The sequence below is a fragment of the Quercus robur genome, chromosome 11 (genome assembly GCF_932294415.1).
Source record: "Quercus robur chromosome 11, dhQueRobu3.1, whole genome shotgun sequence".
NCBI lineage: Eukaryota > Viridiplantae > Streptophyta > Magnoliopsida > Fagales > Fagaceae > Quercus > Quercus robur.
In genome coordinates, this window is record NC_065544.1 from 3,560,101 (window position 1) to 3,579,544 (window position 19,444).

At 36.1% G+C, this 19,444-nt stretch overlaps 1 protein-coding gene across 1 annotated transcript; it reads right to left on the bottom strand.

Moving 5' to 3' along the window:
- Positions 1 to 11,386: 11,386 nt before the first annotated feature.
- On the bottom strand, positions 11,387 to 14,676 carry LOC126707237 (probable pectinesterase/pectinesterase inhibitor 12). The gene is made up of 2 exons (XM_050406825.1): positions 13,716 to 14,676; positions 11,387 to 12,181 (listed from the first exon to the last, which is right to left on the bottom strand). Exons 1-2 carry the CDS (start codon positions 14,674 to 14,676, stop codon positions 11,484 to 11,486), a joined length of 1,659 nt encoding a protein of 552 aa, XP_050262782.1. The 3' UTR covers positions 11,387 to 11,483.
- Between the last annotated feature and the right edge of the window lie 4,768 nt (positions 14,677 to 19,444).

Genomic DNA, 19,444 nt, shown 5'->3' on the forward strand with positions numbered 1-19,444 from the left:
CCTCCATATAGCCATCGAAAACTATGATTTTGCCATTTATAGTAATTTTTGCTTCCTTAATAACTTTTTACTCAAAAGTCAAAATAATGTTTCGTTTGTTTTGGGCCGATCCTTAAGGTTAGTAGTTTATGATTTTGCATTCAACTCAAATTTTCCATTTTTGGTAAAATTTGGTATTTTGCCACCTAATCTCGTAATTAGTACGAATTAGGGTTTCAGACATTTCCAAATCATCCTAGGGTTTTACTTTCTCAGTATTTATATGTTTTGTAGCCATCAAAGGAAAAATAGTTTATTATTAATAAAATTGCTGAGTTTTTCTTAAACTTTTATCTGGGGAATTCCAGTTTATCTCCTTGTGAATTTAGGGAACCCGTTGTACATTTGAGGTTTACTACCAGAAACTAATAGTTTAGTTTTTGTTCCATCAGGAGAGAATCTTGTGTACTTTCTTTAGGCTTCCACGATATTAGTTAGATAGTTATAACAAAAATTAAGGCAATTTATGTAGTACTAAAACAACTTTTTTTTTTCTTCTAATTAGAATAGTGAAACCATGGCCCTGCGTCCACTATTATGACCCAATAATGACTAACTATTTGATTGCCACGTCTACAATGTCTAGCATGGACCCACAACACGCAATCCCATTACCAACTTTGCCTACAATGTTCTTCCTTTATCTCTTGCACATCTTTTTTATTAGGGTTCCTAGCAAAGGCAATGTTACACATTAAAAAGTTAATTTATCTATTTTAATACATCATTTTACAATTCACCTATATCACATATTCTATTCTTTTATACAACACATTAAAATAATATATACAACACATTAAAATAACCTTAAAAAGCTTCTACAATATATAAAAAAAAACAATAAATAAATACAAAACTCACAGCCCACCACCACCAACCACAACTCACCCCCACCTAATTAGAAACCCCACCACCAACCACCATAACCAACATTTAAAATCACCTCAATCACCACCTGCCACTGTAATTACAACCTCCAAAATAAGCCCACCACAACTCATCAAAATCAACCCACAACCACACACACACACACAAAACTGTAAGGTTGAATTTAATCAACCATGTGTTGGCTTTATTCGATGACAAATTTGCTTGTAATATAGCACTTAGAAACCTTGTATTTAGGTGGGAATCATGTAAGGGTAGTGTGTGAGAGAGTGTGAAGAAATGCTCAAGACAGTGCAGTGAAGCAGAGACTCACGGCTAGGACTCGCGGGTGGCTCGCGGCTTGCAAGCCGCCAAAAGTTGCTCACGTGCAGAGCATGCAGGGGAGCTGAACAGTCACGCCACCTGGAGCACTACACGACAAAAATCCAGACTGGCCATTAAGTTAGCTCGCGACTTGAACTCGCGACTCAGTCAAGTAGCGAGGTCAAGTCGCCAACCAGCCCTGTTTTTGGAAAAACTGACTCTTCGTATTCCATTCTCACACCAGTATAAATACCCCTTATTCCCACAAAATATGTGTGGCCATTCAAAAAGAAAAACCCTAAGAGAGGTTTCTTCAAAACACCCACCCAATTAGAGAGAGCTACTCATTCCTAGAGAAATCTTTGTAGTCTCTTCTCATTCCCTCTCTCATTGTCATACCTATTGAGAGGAGATTTCTATCCAAACACTACCCACACCCATTCAGAGTGTTGAGTGTTTTTGGAGCTTTGGGAAGCATTGGAAGATGCCAAGGATGGCGGATGCTACGGTCTAGTAGCGGAATCTGGTAAGCTAGAAAAGAAAAAGGTTCGGCGCAACCTCGTTGGAGCAAGAAGCTTGGAGGGCTTAGGTACATCGGGTAGATTAGGCTTGGAGGGTCTATTGCTGTTCATGTATCCCAACTACATTTTCTAGTGGATTATTGACCGCTTGGAGGGTGGCGGAGAGGTTTTACGCCGAGGGCTTCGGTTTCCTCTTCGATAACACATCGTGTGTTGTCCTTGTGTTTGCATCTCTCTTCCCTTTATCTTTGCCTTTTATTTTCTGCTGTGGATGTGATTTATAATTGGCTTAGATTGATTTCCAATTCTGTTTATAGCTTATGTTCATTTTCCGCACACTAGTTGTTTGTCATAAAGCTTGAATTGGTTATTCTGTATTTGGGGGTCTAAACGTTCAAGGGTGTTTATACACATATTTGAACTTTCAATTGGTATCAGAGCGGGTACACTTGTTGTGGTTTAAATACCTAAGTGTGATCCTTGACCCCTTGTGTTTATTTGTCATGGATTGTGCTTTGTATGCCTCTTTGCATGATTTGGTTGGTGATGAATGTAACATGCCACATGTTTGTGAAAATGCCTCTATGAGTGTTAATCCTCATAAGTGTGATGACATGTTATTTGAATCCATGGGTGTTGTTGACAAACTCTTGAAGAAAAATGCTAAGAAGTTTCAAAAGAATTTGAGCAAGTTATTTTGTGAAAATGATGATTTGATTGCTAAGCTCAATGAATCCAACAAATTGGTTGAGAAATATAAAAAACTTGCTGAAATTTCTCTTGAAAAGCTAAAAGAGTTTGAATGTTTGAATATGGACTTGGATGCTAAACTTGTTTTGTCTAACAAACTTGTTGATGATCTTAAATGTGAAAATGAATCTCTTAAGATGCATGCCAAGTGTTTGATTGCTGAACCCATTGATTAAATGGATGATAATATTTGTTGCAATCATGTTGTGGTACCCGATTTTGTGCCTAGTGTGTGTTCTACCTTAAAGGATAAATCGGTGTACATTCCTCCACATAAAAGAAATCAAAAGGTGGAGAGAAAGGCTGTTAAGTCAAAACCTTCGTTTAGGTCTCAACCTAAGGCTTTGGATGGATCTAAGTTTGTTCCAACTTGCCACCATTGTGGTGTGATTGGTCATATAAGACCTCAATGTCATAAGTTGAAGAGGGAACAAAACCATGTTGCTAGATCCATTCCCAAAAAGCCTAGTGGACCTAAACACATTGTTTGTCACCATTGTGGTGCCTTTTGTCATCTAAGACCTCATTGCTCTAAGTTTCAAGCTCTTAAGAGAATCAAAAGAAAAGAGAAACTTGAGCTTTTTGGAAGTTGTGCTAAAAAGAGTAAACTGGATTTGAGTGAAAATAGCATGTTGTTAAAGAAAATGTTTAATGCTCTTAACTCCTTGACTATGTGCATCTCCGGTTCTCATTCTTCCAACCCTCGTCTCGCTTCTCTTGAGACACTCATTCCAAATAATCGTTCCGTTTGAATGAGGAAGGGTTCCTATGGTTGAGCTTTTGCTCTTTTGGTCCTTGATCTAATTCTTTCGATCTTTGTAACGACCCTTCATGCATTAAATGTCATATCTTCATGCATTTTGTGCATCTTGCATTTATTTGTATGCATTGTTTCGTTTTTTATCTTACTTTTATGTTTCTATTTTGTGTGAGTAAAAATCCAAAACCACATAAAAAGTGAAAAATTCAAAAAGTTTGATCGTATTTGTTTGAGCACATATCACATGTGAGTTTGGCCTTGTACCTTTGTACAAATGGCTTTGTGCATTTTCGAGCTTAGCTTGTTATTTTTGCACTTATATCTTTGTGGGAAAAATCTTGACATCTTTGTGTGATTGTTGTAAATTGATTTTCAAGCTTGTCATGAATGATTAGTCAATAGTCATGTTGGTTTTGATACTTGCGTAGACTTGTGCTTATATCTCTTCCCACTCTTTTATTTTTATTGCTTAAAGAGCTCAATAAATGTAAATCTCAAAATGAAAAGAGATAATGAGCTGCAAAAGCCGTCGCAAATACTGGTATTCGACTAGGAAAAAGGGAAAGTGACTTAAATGAAATTGTATGATGCCCAAAAAGCCAAAGGCTTGTTCGTCAAATTGAAATATCACAAATTTCAAGCATCGATCTCAAAATGAGATGTTTTGATTCAAAATGATCAAATGTTATGAATTGTAAAGAAGCTAAATGAAAAGCTTCATCATATGTAATCATTTTCTTGTGGGAGGTCATATATGTTCATTTCTATAATTGAGATAGACCACTTGACTTAGCACTAGTTGTGTATGACTTGATTGAATTGATCATTGAAACTTTACTCTAGACTAAGGACTATTCCACATTTGATACACACACACAACACACATGCCTAATGTTCAATGAATGTCTTATTCATTTGTTAGATTATACTTGTCTAAATGTGATGTGTGTGTGCTCAATCATATATGGTTCAATCCAAAAAGATTTTTGATCATTTTATATGTTTTTGGAAGTGATTTTTATCACTCTTTGAGTTCATGTTTAGTGTTTACTTTGTTTTTCATTGTTTAAACATGTTTTGTTTCGAAAAACAGGTGTCTGAGTTTTTTCGCGGCTCAGCTGGCGACTCGCCAGTCGCGAAACCCCAGTCGCGAGCTCATCCAGAAGCTTTTGGCGACTCACTCGCGGCTCGCGAAAATTTTCGCGGCTGAAACTTGCGGCTCGTGAAAATTTTCACGGCTGAAACTCGCGGCTTGCTCGCGACTGAACCTCGCGACTCGCCCAGTCGCGAATCGCCCAGAAACAGCTTTTTAATGGGCTTTTTGTGGGAAACTTGTTTTAAACCTCTCCCATCCTCTCTAAAACCCCTCTTTCAATATTTTTACATCAAAATCCAACCAATTTGAATGGTTTTTCATTCCATTAACATTTCTAAGGTAATTATAAATTCTTTTCATTATTTTTGATCCTTGGATTATGTTTTGGAGAGTTTTGTGCTCTTGGTTGGGATTTTTATCATTGGGGTTGGGAAAACTTAATTTTTGTCAAATTTCTTTATGGGATTGGTTTCTTTTGTTGATATGCATTGGATGTTGGCCCCTTGTGGCAGAAAGAACATGTATTAAGGGTGGATTTCATGATGTTCATGCATTGTTTCACATTATTGTTCATAGTGTGCATGCTAGGTGTTTGATAAAATGCCTCTTAGACATTTTCTCGCTTGTTTGGACTCCGATGAGTACCAAACTTTGGGGTTTCTCATGTTTCCTCATTAGGAACATGTTTGGTTCATTAGTTGTGTATTTTGCACACTTTGCCCCACATGTACATTTTTCATGCATTGGTCATGCATTGCACTTAGCCACCTCTTGCACACACTTTTGTTACCCTTGTCATGCCTTGGTCTTTACCTTATTTCTTCATCCTAGCATGTCATGCTTACCTTATGCTTTGTAGCATGTTACTTTGTCTTAGGTTTGAGCTTCATTTTCTCATTCATCTTGCACCCCTCATGCATCATTAACATTGTTCATACCTTCATCTCTTGCCCTCGTTTCTTCTTGACCCTTTGTCTATTCCTGACAAAAAGGGGGAGAGTATACTCTAGAGTATGTTTCGGAGTATTTTGTCATTCCTATATGACTCTTGTGCACATCCTTAGGGGAAGAAATTCTATTTCTCATGCACATTTGTAGGGGGAGAGATATTCCATAGGGGAGATGCATATACCAAGGGGGAGAAGACATTGTGTTAACTAGAAAACCTTGCTCTGTTTGTTTTCTTATTGGCTTTATGGTGCTTTGTGTTATGCTTTGGTGTTCTCATTGCATCATGTTTGTGCTTTGGACATGCATATATCCCTATGCTATTGTGCTTCTTTGAATGCATGTTCAGATGATCTTTTGCTTTGCTATGAGATCATTGTAGTCATTTCTATATAACTATTTTGGTGTATGATCAAGTTGCTCACATGTTTCACATCATGTTTACTTGATCGCAATTTACTTGTTACATTATACTTGTCCTTTTATTACTTGCTTTACCTTGAGGGTCTAATGTGTTTTGTGCAAGTGTTTCAGGTTACAAGTATATATGTTCCAAGTGCATCACAGCTTCTCATCATTTTGAAGGGGAGAAACTTTAAGCACTTTTAGTTTATATTGTTTAAGTTTTTATTCAATATAATGTGTTTGTACCCATGTGCTTTTGTAAGCTTTTAGGGTTAATGTTTTATGCATAATTTGTAGGCTTTATGGTATGTACCTTGCTTAATGCAGCCTTTATGCTATGTTGAAATCAGTACTTTAATCTAAATGTTCTGCATTTTGGTTTATGTACTGTCACTCTTGTGCCCTTGTAGGATTGTTCCTAAATGCATATACCTTGTGTGTTATGCATTGGTTGAGTGTTGAGCATACAAGTGTCTTGCCTTGTGCTTGTTAACTTGTATGTCCTTGTGTTCACTCCAAGTGTGAATGAGCACTGTGATCACTACCTTGTGGTGTTCACTTGGTTGATCAAGACATGATTTGTTTCTTAACTCCATCTTTGCTTGATCACATATTGCCTGTTTCATATGCATTTATAATTTTCTGCTTACAATGATCATGGTGTATTGTTGTGTTTCAGGAGATTCATGTTCATATGATTCAAGAGCTGTACAGTTTCTAGATTTAGGTGTGAGTGAGTTTTGCCATTGTTCCCAAACTCACGTTTAAGTCTAGAGTCTGTTTTAGGGTGTTTTGTCATGGAATAGCCAAAGGGGGAGATTGTAAGGTTGAATTTAATCAACCATGTGTTGGCTTTATTCCATGACAAATTTGCTTGTAATATAGCACTTAGAAACCTTGTATTTAGGTGGGAATCATGTAAGGGTAGTGTGTGAGAGAGTGTGAAGAAATACTCAAGACAGTGCAGTGAAGCAGAGACTCGCGGGTGGCTCGCGGCTTGCAAGCCGCCAAAAGTTGCTCACGTGCAGAGCATGCAGGGGAGCTGAACAGTCACGCCACTTGGAGCACTACACGACAAAAATCCAGACTGGCCATTAAGTTAGCTCGCGACTTGAACTCGCGACTCAGTCAAGTCGCGAGGTCAAGTCGCCAGCCAGCCCTGTTTTTGGAAAAACTGACTCTTCGCATTCCATTCTCACACCAGTATAAATACCCCTCATTCCCACAAAATATGTGTGGCCATTCAAAAAGAAAAACCTTAAGAGAGGTTTCTTCAAAACACCCACCCAATTAGAGAGAGCTACTCATTCCTAGAGAAATCTTTGTAGTCTCTTCTCATTCCCTCTCTCATTGTCATACCTATTGAGAGGAGATTTCTATCCAAACACTACCCACACCCATTCAGAGTGTTGAGTGTTTTTGGAGCTTTGGGAAGTATTGGAAGATGCCAAGGATGGCGGATGCTACGGTCTAGTAGCGGAATCCGGTAAGCTAGAAAAGAAAAAGGTTCGGCGCAACCTCGTTGGAGCAAGAAGCTTGGAGGGCTTAGGTACATCGGGTAGATTAGGCTTGGAGGGTCTATTGCTGTTCATGTATCCCAACTACATTTTCTAGTGGATTATTGACCGCTTGGAGGGCGGCGGAGAGGTTTTACGCCGAGGGCTTCGGTTTCCTCTTCGATAACACATCGTGTGTTGTCCTTGTGTTTGCATCTCTCTTCCCTTTATCTTTGCCTTTTATTTTCTGCTGTGGATGTGATTTATAATTGGCTTAGATTGATTTCCAATTCTGTTTATAGCTTATGTTCATTTTCCGCACACTAGTTGTTTGTCATAAAGCTTGAATTGGTTATTCTGTATTTGGGGGTCTAAACGTTCAAGGGTGTTTATACACATATTTGAACTTTCAAAAACCCACAACAAAAACCCAGAAAAATCACCATCACAACCATCGCTAGAACTGCCACAACAACCATAGTACCGTCATCGCTCAAAACTTACCCAAACCATATCATTCACATCAGAACCTACCAATTCACACACTACCCGCACAACCACATCCAAAATTCTCAAAAGCCATCCCAAAAGCAAATAAGCCCAGAAATAGAATGCACCCAAAACTTGTCAATTGAGAGAGATCTAAAGGTGGGAGGTTTGCACATGAAAGTTCAATTAGCGTATAAAACACCAATGAATGTTTAGACACCCAATATCAAAATTACCAACACAAGCTTATACACAAATAATATATGTGTGGAATGATGAATATAAGCTGAACCTAAATTGGTAAAACACTCTAAACCAAAATTAATCATAAACACAGCAGTAATTAAAAGGTAAAGAGTAAGGGAAGAGAGATGCATACACAAAGATAACACGGCGATGCTATCAAAGAGGAAACCAAAGAACTTAGCAAAAAACCTTTCCACCACCCTCTAAGCGGTAAATGATCTACTAGAAAATCAGTTGGGATACATAAATAGCAATAGACCCTCCAAGCCTAATCTACTCGATGCACTTAAACCCTCTGTAAGGGGGGTGGGCTATGCTAGTGGTATTGGGCTGCCTCCCGCTGCACTAATCCCAAGTTTTTCTAGATAAGAAAGTCAGGACCAGCCCAACTTCAGCTTAAGTTGGTCCGACTTTTGCGCAAACCAAGCCAAATTTGCCAAGGACGTGCTCATGGCAAGCGAAACTATTTCAAACAAATCGTGACAGGCAGACATAATAATAATAAAATAAACAAAAAATATCTAGACACTTTAATGGGGAATTGACCAAATAGCCCTTAACATCAATTACAATAACAATACTATTTGTTTTCTTTTTTACGGAAGAGAAAGAAAAAGAATAACAGAGAACATCAAATGTTTATAATCATGATTTAATCGGAATACTAGAGGAAATTGACCGGAAATTCAATCCACGGGAGTAGAACCACAAAGGGGAGAACATCCCTCCTCAAAGCAGTCAATCTCTTAGGAAAGAGTCCTGCCGTAGAGGTTAACAGCCCTGAGGTAAACGGGCCTGAGTGGTTTTCTGCGTAGGTGCTTTCAAGTTTTTTCTTACAGAGGGCCGGATTTCATAAGGGAGAGAAGGGATTAATCTACCGGTGCATGCCCACCTTTCTAATTCTCACTATTTCTTTCTTTCTTCTCACTTTGTTTTCTTTGCTATTTCTTTTAAGTTTTCTATTTCCTTCTCCAAGTTCCATCGTTGACCTCTATTCATGGCAAGAACCTTCTTTTATAGTGCCTGTCGTGACCTGATTTTACTGTTTTAACCCTTAACTCCCTTTGTCTGGTCTGGGTGTACTGGCCGACCATCACTGTTCCGTTTGTGTGTCGTCCTCCCATCACCAGACAAGGAAGTGTATTTTATTTGCTAGTCTGTTGTGGCACCCTTTCCTACCATGGTCTGGGTTATTTCTCTCTCCCTATCCCTTATGGCATGCACCTAATGGTTCCAACTCAGCTTGCCTCTTTTGGGTAGTAAGCCATCTTAGCAGGACACCTCTCCGAAAGAGCCTGAGCCAGAACCATAAAAATAGATTTTCCCCTCTCCCCACCACCAAACCATGCCCTCTGATCCTCTGACCCCCCGACCTCACCATGCTCTGTATTGGCTGGGTATAGGCTGGTGGTGCCTAGGCTTTACACGTGCCTTCATTCCATATGTATCCAAAACTTGCCTGCTGCCCATTTGTCTGCTGTAATCTGGAGGCTCGCCATCCGTGTTTTTTTGACCTCTTATGTGGGCTGCTTTTTGTTTTCCCACTCTACTCAGGAGCTGGGCTTTATTTGATGATGTGTCTTACATTTCCTTGGCCCACTCCTTGGTTTCCTTTATCTCTTGCAATGTCGTACTGTTATTCCTGCCATAATAACTTAATCCTGCTGGACCTCTCTTAGGCCAGTCGTTTGTTCCTTCTCTTAATGGCTTGGCATGGCCACTTGTTTGCTTTTATTTATGGGCTCCTATATCCCTTGGGCATCCTCGGCCCGTTTGCTTTCTTTGGACTTCCTCGGTCCTTTTGCTAATTCCACACTACCATGGCCTTTTACTAACTTCATTGGGTTTCCCTGACCCAATAATCTCATCCTTGGGGTTTTTGGGTCTGCCATAAATCCCTTACTTTCTTAGTTTGCATTACCTTGGGCCTGCGGCGGCCCTTTCTTGCTTTTCTACCTCATACATTGCCCATGGGATGCTATTTCTTTCTTTCCGGGTTTCTTTGAGCCCACTTACCTCTTCAAGACCCATTTGTTTATTTCTTGGGCCTTTGATCTATTATTCCTGCCGCTTGAGCCTAATGGTTTTGCTGTCTGCTTTGTCAATTCTTTGTTGCCCTTGTTATTGGGCATTCTTTCTTTCTACCTGGATTCTCATAAATGGCCCTCAACACCCTCCAAGTTTCTTGCTCCAATAGGGTTACGCCGAATCTTGTCTTCTCTAGCTTACCATATCCCGCAATAAGCTCCATATTGCATTCGCCATCCTTGGCATCTTCCAATGATTCCCAAAACTCCAAAAACACTCAACATTCTAAATGAGTTTGGGTAGTATTTGGGTACAAATCTCCTCTCAATGGGTATAGCAATGGGAGAGGGAATGAGAAGAGACTACAAAGATTTCTCTCTAAGAATGAGTAGCTCTCTCTCTAATGAGGTGGGTGTGTTGTAGAAACCTTTCTTAGGGTTTTTCTCTCTAAATAGCCACATCTACATTTCATGGGAATAAGGGTATTTATAGTAGGGTATATGAGGAATGTGAAAAGTCAATTTTCATCCAAACAGGGCATTTTGGCGACTTGGCCTCGCGAGTCGTGACTAGAATGAGTTGTGAGTTTAAGAAGCGAGATAACTTTCAGGCTAGACTGTACTTTTTGTCCTGTAGTACTCCAACTGCCGTGACCTTTCAACTCCCTGCATGCTTCACACGTGTGCCACTTTGGTGACTTGCCAATCATAAGATCCAGCCGTGAGACTCCTTTGAATGCCAATCAACGGCATGGCGTGGTGGATGATGTAGGGAGATCGGCAGAGTGGTTGAGGAAGAGAGTGAGAGAGGAAGAGACTACAAGAGAAGAAAGATGGGGGAGGGGGTGGGGGAAGAGAGAGAGAGATATGTATTGCAAAGAGAGAAAAGTTTAATAAAATACAAAGGAAATATTTTTAGCATTTCTATCAATATGCTGCCAACAGTAGAATTATACTATAGTATAATTTATTTGGCATTTGAAACATTTGATATTGGTTTGTTTTTGGTGTTTCATGTGCTAAATGCTAAAATGTTAGCATTTAGCACATCTGATGCTAATGCTCTTAGCACTCAATTCCTCGAAAGGCTTTAAACTAAATATAATTGCTTTAATCAATCACTTTTGAGTCTCAAGACTCTTGATAGATAAATCACATTTATATGCATAGTTGTAAGTATCGTACAATACATATCATATCATGTTACAAAAAGGTTTTGTATCATAAGGGCGTATCAAAAGTTCTCTTGAATAGTACGATACATAGGTGTATATATTCTGAATTTATAACGAATTTACTTCTTATATATTTATATCTATAATTTTTTATAATTTTATTAGGTGTACGATATGATACAAAATACAGAAAAATAAAAATAATCAATTCATAATGCGATTCAGGTTTTGACAACTGTGGTTATATGTATTAGAATGACCTTTTCTTTGAGGAAGTAAAATTATTTTTTCCATAAGACAATTCCATTTAATTAATACATTTTCTTATACTAGATCAAAGTTAAACCCCATGATCATAAGGAAATGCAGTGGAATCCAACCATTCATCACTATTGATGAACTCTGACACTATGAAATTATATGCAGCATCAACATCCATTATGTGATACCCTTTCCATTGAACTCTATCATCAGTTGATGAGCCGGGCCCACTATTGTCATACTCTCCGTAGTACAAAGTTTCTAATTCTTGATCATCACTATAATTGGACCACTGTGTCCATCCAGCTGGGTTAATGAAGTAGCCAATGTGGGAATTTAGATAGACTGTCCGAGAGTACGCCATCCATGGCCTTCCTAAGTAGCTTTTCACATTGCTAGAACTAGAGTACAAATCATTTGTAGCAAAAATTGAACAATTCTGGATGGAAATTCCAGTGTCCTCATCTCGGCTTTCACGAGACTGTGCTGTGATAACTGTGAATTGGCCTGGCATTGGCATTCTAGACCAAATATTACATCCTTGAAATACCACTGCTGCATTCCCAAGTATGAAATCTATAGTCCCCAATATGTCACACTCTCGGTAGAATTGTCGAAAGGAATGGACATACAATGTATCCTGGTAACCATTAATATGGCACTTGTACAAAGCTGCAAAATCCGCATTTACTCTCAAGGCAACTGCTTGATGTTTCTTTGCTCCAGCCCAATTCTCTATACATATGTCTCGTGCCAGAAAGTCATTGCCAGACACCGCTGAAATCCAATTTAATTCAATTTGAACACGAAAATAAATTAATACATGTTAAATAAATATAATGCATATTTAGTGTCAATGGAAAAAGATAAATAAAGAACAGACATAATAATTTTTTGTTAACATATTTCAACTTAATAATATATGAAAACATAACTCTTCACTTTTTTAAATCCTAAAAATTATATATGATTTATTTTGCACTAAATTAAGCAACAATTTCCTTGGACTCTAAAGTCATAGACTACACTAAATTCTCTTATATAAGCAACATTATGTTGTCATATCTTATTTGGTACATAACTCCAAACCACCCCCCCCCCCCCCCCAAAGAAAAAAAAGAAGAAGAAGAAGTTCAGCTTGGAGAAAAAAAAATATTGGTGAATTAATGATTACGACATTGAGAGGAAAATATGATTTTGAGAAAAATTGAAAAACTAAACAATTTGACCCAAAAATAAATAATAATAAAAATAGCACTTCCAATCTCACTCTATCGAAAAAAAAAAAAAAAAAAGAGGTAATTTTTAGAGTATAATTTGTTTCCCATTTACTTAGCTACATAGCAGCGAAACATACAAGCATAGCTAGCCTCCAATTTATTTATTTATTTTTTAATTATTGTAACTGAAATTAGTAAAATTATTAGTAAAAATAAAGGAAAGTAAATGAAATGATATATTTTCCAATCTTAATGTTTAAACTTATTGTGGTAAGGAAAACTAAATCATTAATAAGATTTTTTTTTCCGAAATTACTTCCAAAGACAAGAGTATATAGAGGGATGGGGACACCTTGAAGTATTGGTGGTCCATAGACAAGATTTTTTTAAATATCTCTGTCATCAAGATGAAACACTAATAGACTTTTGGTTTAGACTGGATTTAAATCCAAGATCTTTTACTCAACACCAAGATACTTTATTAATTGAACTAATTCTAGAATCCACAATTTATGGACAAGTTAGCCACACCTCTTAAGGTGGTTAACGTCTTAAATATGACAATATATCCCTTAAATTTATGTACTTATTAAGAAAACGTTTTTAAAAAAATTTTAATTTTTTAAAGAGGGAGGGTCATAGGCTCATATGTATGGGTTAATGCTTTTTTTTTTTTTTTTTTTTAGAGGTCTAGTTGCTTATTTCTTTTTTTCCTTTTTTGTGTGTTTTGGACTAACTTAAATCTTGAGAGGGGGTTAAGCGTTACTTTTGAAACACTAAAATTTATATATATATATATATATATATGGAGAAAATTTTAACCTATGATGTCTACTCCTGATAATAGTTTTTTATCATCAGACTAAGACATCAATTAGTTTATATATATTATTATAAAAAAAATTTATGACCGGGACAAGGGATGGTTCGCTTGCTCTAAATGTAGCTTGGTCCTGAGATTGACACAAATTATTAAAGCGGTCGGTAAATTACTCAAAATTTCAGTTTAAAAAAAAAAAAAAAAGAAGTGTGTGTGGCCGTTTTTATCCTGATTAAATATATATAAATGTAAATCAGAAGGCTAAACATACCTAGAGTTGCAGATCTGAAAGTTGTCCAGCCGTCCCCCACGCTTCTCTTACCAGTAATTGTAGTAATATCGGCTCCATCTCCGAACAGAACAATGTGAGTCTTGTAAGATGGGATTTCCACATTTTCTTCATAAAGTCCTGGTTTCACATGGATATGTGTTTTATCATTGCTATTGTTTGGAGCAAAGTTGATAGCATCGGTGATGGTGGTGAAGTTTCCAGTTCCATCAGCAGCCACAGTCAGCACCTTACTCAGGTCAAATTCACTCTCCAATATCCGAGTCCGACTCTTTAATTTCTTTGAAATCCACGTTGGAACACCCATGTCCATGAGGCGCCTTTTATTATGGCTTTTTTGGCTAGACAAAATGGAAAGAGCAATACTTACATACATATAAGTTTCATTAATGGAACTCAGTAGGGCTGGCTTCAAAGGACCCGAAGCTGAATCCAAACCCTCCAAGCATGTGTTCTTGTTTGTGAGTGCTGCGCTGAGGTAAGCTATTGCATCGGCAAGTTTCCGTTGATTAATGGGTGCATCCTGCGGGACTAGGGACACTGTTCTTTGTAAACAAGACATGGTGATTTGTTGGAGTTCCTTGCAGTCCGGGATGGTTCCTTTTTGTTTTTGGATGATATTATTTGAGTTTGCGGCATCCAAGAGCAGATTGGAAAGCTGTTTAGACTCGGATATTGCGGTTTGGAGGGTGTAAAGGAGGTAGGTGTTGATGTTTGGACTGGTCTCATCTGAGATATTGGTGGAGAGTTTCAATGAGCCGAAACAGACATCTGGGTATGGTGTGGTTTTGCATACAGATTTTATGGAGGACGAATGTTGGGAATATTTCATAGAAGAAGAAGAAGAAGAAGAAGAAGAAGAAGAAGAGTTGAGAGCCCATGTTCTTGACAAGCTGATTGCGTAGAGGAGCAAACAAAGCTTCAGAATATTGGAGGAAGCCATCAAAGTTTGATGAGACAAATTGAAGTGTAGTAGACTGACATATATCGATTAAAAGGGCTTAACTAAACAACGTGTAACACACGATATTACGGTTATTGTGTGTAACACATGTGATATTACGGATATTGTTGAGTCTTTTTGTGTTTTTTTTTTTTTTTTTGGGTTTTTTTGGGGGGGGGGGGGGGGGGTGGTGGGGGTGTTGGTTGACTTGAGTCTTTTTAAATAAAAGAAAGAAAAAATTTAGCTCTCAATATGTTTATACTATCTTTTTTCAGCTTGATGTGACAATTAAAAAAAATATTATATGTATAATTTTAAGCACATCACTTTGTTAATAAATTATATGATGATTAGTTCAAATAATAAATTATATGCATGTATGAACAGTCACGTAAGAAGTTGAAAAATATGACTCCAAACTTTGTAAAATTCTTTGGATGATGGAGAGGGTTACCACGCATGGCATAATGCACAAAAATGTATTTTAACAAGACTAATACTTGTTGCACACACTGTTCATCCTAACTGAAAACATGACTTTAAACCATTATTTCAAACTTAAAAACATGACTTTGAAAGTTACTTTTTCGATTATAATGGCCTAATGGGAAGTGTGTGCTTGCACTAGTGTATCCAACAAACAAAGCCTTTTTAATAGTGTCATTTCAGCAACTTGTTCTATTTATTTATTATTTGTGTCTATTTTTTCCCCCATTCCAAGGTTTATTTGATCAGAATTAAGGAGTGATTAGTGGAAGAAACGGTGTTTTTCAGGCCATTATAACGGAAAAAGTGACCATGCAGGTAGGACTCTTTGTGCTTTTGGGGCAGTCAAATCTTTTAAGTTCTTACGGAGACAAATGCAATTATGCAAGTGGGACTCTTTGTGCTTATGTGGTAACTGACCATTAAACACACTCTATAATGTAATAAATGCACACTATGTTCATATAAAGTTCACCATTTTTTTTAATTTGGCTTTTATTTTATAGAGAATCTTCTAGATTATGCCATGTTATCTATATATACTATAAAACTAAAGCATTTGACTTTTTGTTGACTTCATAATATATTAACACATAAGCTTTGTTGCTCTCACAAATTCACACATCATTTTTAATTTATTTAAATTTTTCCTTAAAAACCTAAACCCTACAAGCAAGTTTTGAAAACCCAATAGCATACCCACCAAGCCGACGAAACCAACTCAACCGAAAGCCCCTTATCAGCATGTTGAGCCCAAAAAGAATTGGGAAGATTGAGTTACGTTTGTGGTACACATTCCCAAAGACTACATATCAAAGTTATGGAAACGTGGGGGTAAAAGAGATTTAATAATTCTACTACTACTGCAGAAATGAATCAGAGGACAAAGGTCATGAACAACACTACAATAAAAAATAAAATAAAATTTACTTTTTATTACTGTTTGGTACTGTTCATTAGCCTAAAATCACTGTTCATGACCAATGAACAATGCATAACGTGCTAGTTAAAAAAAAAAAAGTGCCTGAAACGTAGACGTCCAAAACGTGCCGCGAATCCAAACAGAGCTTAAGTGAGAGTTTGGATACACATTTGCATTTAAAGTTTGCATTTTCTGGCCTTTTTTTTTTTTTTTTTTTCAGTGCGTGAACAGTAACATCACACGAGTTCACTATGTAGGAGACAAAATGCACTATTCACGTATTGTTTATACACTGTTCAAGGGTCCCACGACACTATTCATACGTTAAAAAATTATTTTGTTACAGTGTTTTCAGTTTTCAGTTTTCAGTTTCAACAAAAATAAGTTGTATCCAAACGGACTCTAAGCGTCAGAGGCTGAAGGTGATGGTTCGTGGGATTAAGAGATGTGCACCTCTTCCTACAATTAATGTTCAGTTTCCTTTCATTTGTTACCTAATTATTAACTCCTACTTGGTCCCCTAATTCAACCATTATTACTAACTAGTATGTAACTCATGCATAGACATGGATGTATTTAAAAATAAAAATATTTTTTTAATCATAAAATATATATATATATATATATATATAAAAGTGATTGAATTACTAGAAAAAATAAAAATATTTTTTTTATCATAAAATATGTATAATTGATTGAATTATTAGAAAAAATAAACATAATTTGATGGGTATTAAACTTCCTGCCTAAGTTTAATACTACTTATGATCATTTTTATTCTAATTTTTAATAAGATAAAATGTGTGGTGATTTTTTTTTTTAGTAGATATATGATTGATTTTTAATTTTAATATTTTATTATTATTGGACTCTCAATATTTTGCACTCATTAACTCATTACACAAAGATTAAAAAACTTTAGTAGACACATTGCACAAAATTAACCCACAATTAAAATTTAATTTGGGATCTAATAGAATTTTCTCTTAACTTTGAGTTTTAATATATATATATATATATATTAGTCTCAATCAAGATCAATTAAGGTTAATTAGTCCCTTGATTTAGGCAATTAGTGATTAATTTCCACCTGAGTTAAATTATGTGCATGCAACTTTATGGTATGTTGTAGTCCAAACCAATACGAAAATGACGCGTCACTAATTTTAAATTGGACAATAATTAGACAAATTTGACTTGATTGTCCTTAAAGTGGTCAGACTTAATTCATGAGGGTGCATCATTATTGTTGAAATTTGATTCCCCGATATTTTTCAATCTGATAGTCCAATTTAGGTTCGTGACCAATCATTTTGGTTGTTATGATATTGGGATTAATTTGGAGAGAAGTAATCAAGGATCCAATAGCCATAATTAATATGCTACCCTCACATGTAAAATTACCATTTTATCCCTTATGTGAAATTAAATGCAAGTTGCAAAATGAGATGTCTACACATAGATTTAAAATCTATTTATATATATATATATATATATATAAAATGGGTTGGGTTCAACTTACACCTGATGTAACTCTAAGCAATGTTACACCACTCAATAACTTATTATTGAATTCATATTTTGAAAATTCATATTTTGCATGGAATAGAAGGATTCTCTCTTTCATGCTAGGGAAAATACTAGCTAGGACACATTATTTATCATTTTATGTCATGTATTTAACTATCTTCATGCATGATAGCAAGAGTATTCAAGAGTTATTGAAATCAAGAGTTTGGGTTAATAGTTTTGTAACTCAATTGGTTGACACCTTCTAGTAAATGTTTTTAGAATTCAAATCCTGTTGTTCAAAAATGTTGATTATAAAAAATGAAAAAAAAAAAAAAAACTATATTACATAAAACAGTTCTTTTTTAATCATGACATTTTTTTTTCTAATAATGAATGATTTATATTATGCCCCTTTATCATTCAACCGGAGGAAAAAAAAAAAACTCACATCACAACGTTGTTAAAGTGAACAAATCTAACAAATTGAAATAAAATTATAAAATTAAAAAACAAAAAAATGGACAATTTTCATTTGTACACTCAATCAGAGGGTTTCTCAAGGGTTTGGATTTGAAACGAGTTCAACTAGCACTTCTACTTGCTTTATCATTCATTGTGATTGTTATTGGTAGTGTTGCTTAATTTACTGTTACTGTTGTTATTGTTGTTGCTTTCATTGTCATGGTTCTAGTTTTCACCTTCTAAATCAGCCTCTATTAGTGAACACGATTGAAAATTCAAGGTTATTGAAGGTTAGCTCAACAAGTCTATTATTGAAGGTTATTGCCATTCAAGCAATACTCACATGACTTTCCATATATGTAGTAAGCCTAAGCACCTAAGCCCTCCAAGCATCAACATGAAAATGCAGAACTTGTCTTACGCTTTCAAAATTACTTGTTGCTACAAGCTAATCTGCCAACCACAAAATTGATCTCTAGGCCACTCTAAGGTTATGTTTGGTAACAGTTTTTATTTTCTATTTTCAAAAACTTGTTTTTGGGAATATAATGAAAAAACAATTTTCTTATATTTTTGAAATCAAAAACATGTTTCATTAGTTGAAATTAAAAAGATATTTTTATGAAGAAAAAAATAAAAAATACTAAAATATATTGTTACTAGGATTTGAACTCTAATACTAACTCATTAAATGAGACAGATTTATTAAATTAAATGCATTTTTTCATTGACTTTTAATAATTAGAAAATGAAAACAGTCATTTGCATGTTTTCAGTTTTTTTCATAAATTGAGTTTTGAGAACAGTTTTTGTTTTTTGTCCATTTTGGGTTGCCAAACAAGCTTTTTAGTCTCAAAAATAGAAAATTGCTTTTAGAAACAAAAAATAAGGAGAAAATACAGTTACCAAACATACCCTAAGGCTCCTTGAAGATTTGACGTTGTCTTTGAGGTTTCAATAGGTACACAAGTATGGTGATTTATGTTTGAAACAACAAACCTCTCAAGGATCTTCAATGGGAGAGGGTAGAAGACAAAGAAAGGGATCTCTAGGTTTTGAGAGGAAAGATGGGAAGGAGTCTCAATCCTCTTAAGGAATCATGTGCTTCAAATGCAACGAACATGGACATCTCAAGAAAGAGTGTCCCAATTATTTGAGAGGGAAGGGCAAGGTGTATGCCACTACTCTTAGTGACACCGACTCCTCTAATTCAGATTCAGATGAAAGCTGTGATGCAGAGAGAAACTTCTCTGCATTCATGACCATTGCTCCCATGGAATCTTCGAATGATTTGAGTGTGCTAGTGGAAGAGCTTGGTAAGCACATTGAATTGGAGTCAATGGGGATAGTAGAGGAATCCGATGATGAGGAAGATAAAAGAACAGT

Excerpts from the sequence above, each read along its gene's own strand:
- LOC126707237 (XM_050406825.1), bottom strand. The coding sequence starts at position 14,676 with ATGGCTTCCTCCAATATTCTGAAGCTTTGTTTGCTCCTCTACGCAATC. Across the intron at positions 12,182-13,715 it reads TTTCAGATCTGCAACTCTAG|CGGTGTCTGGCAATGACTTT; the intron begins GTATGTTTAGCC and ends ATTGGATTTCAG.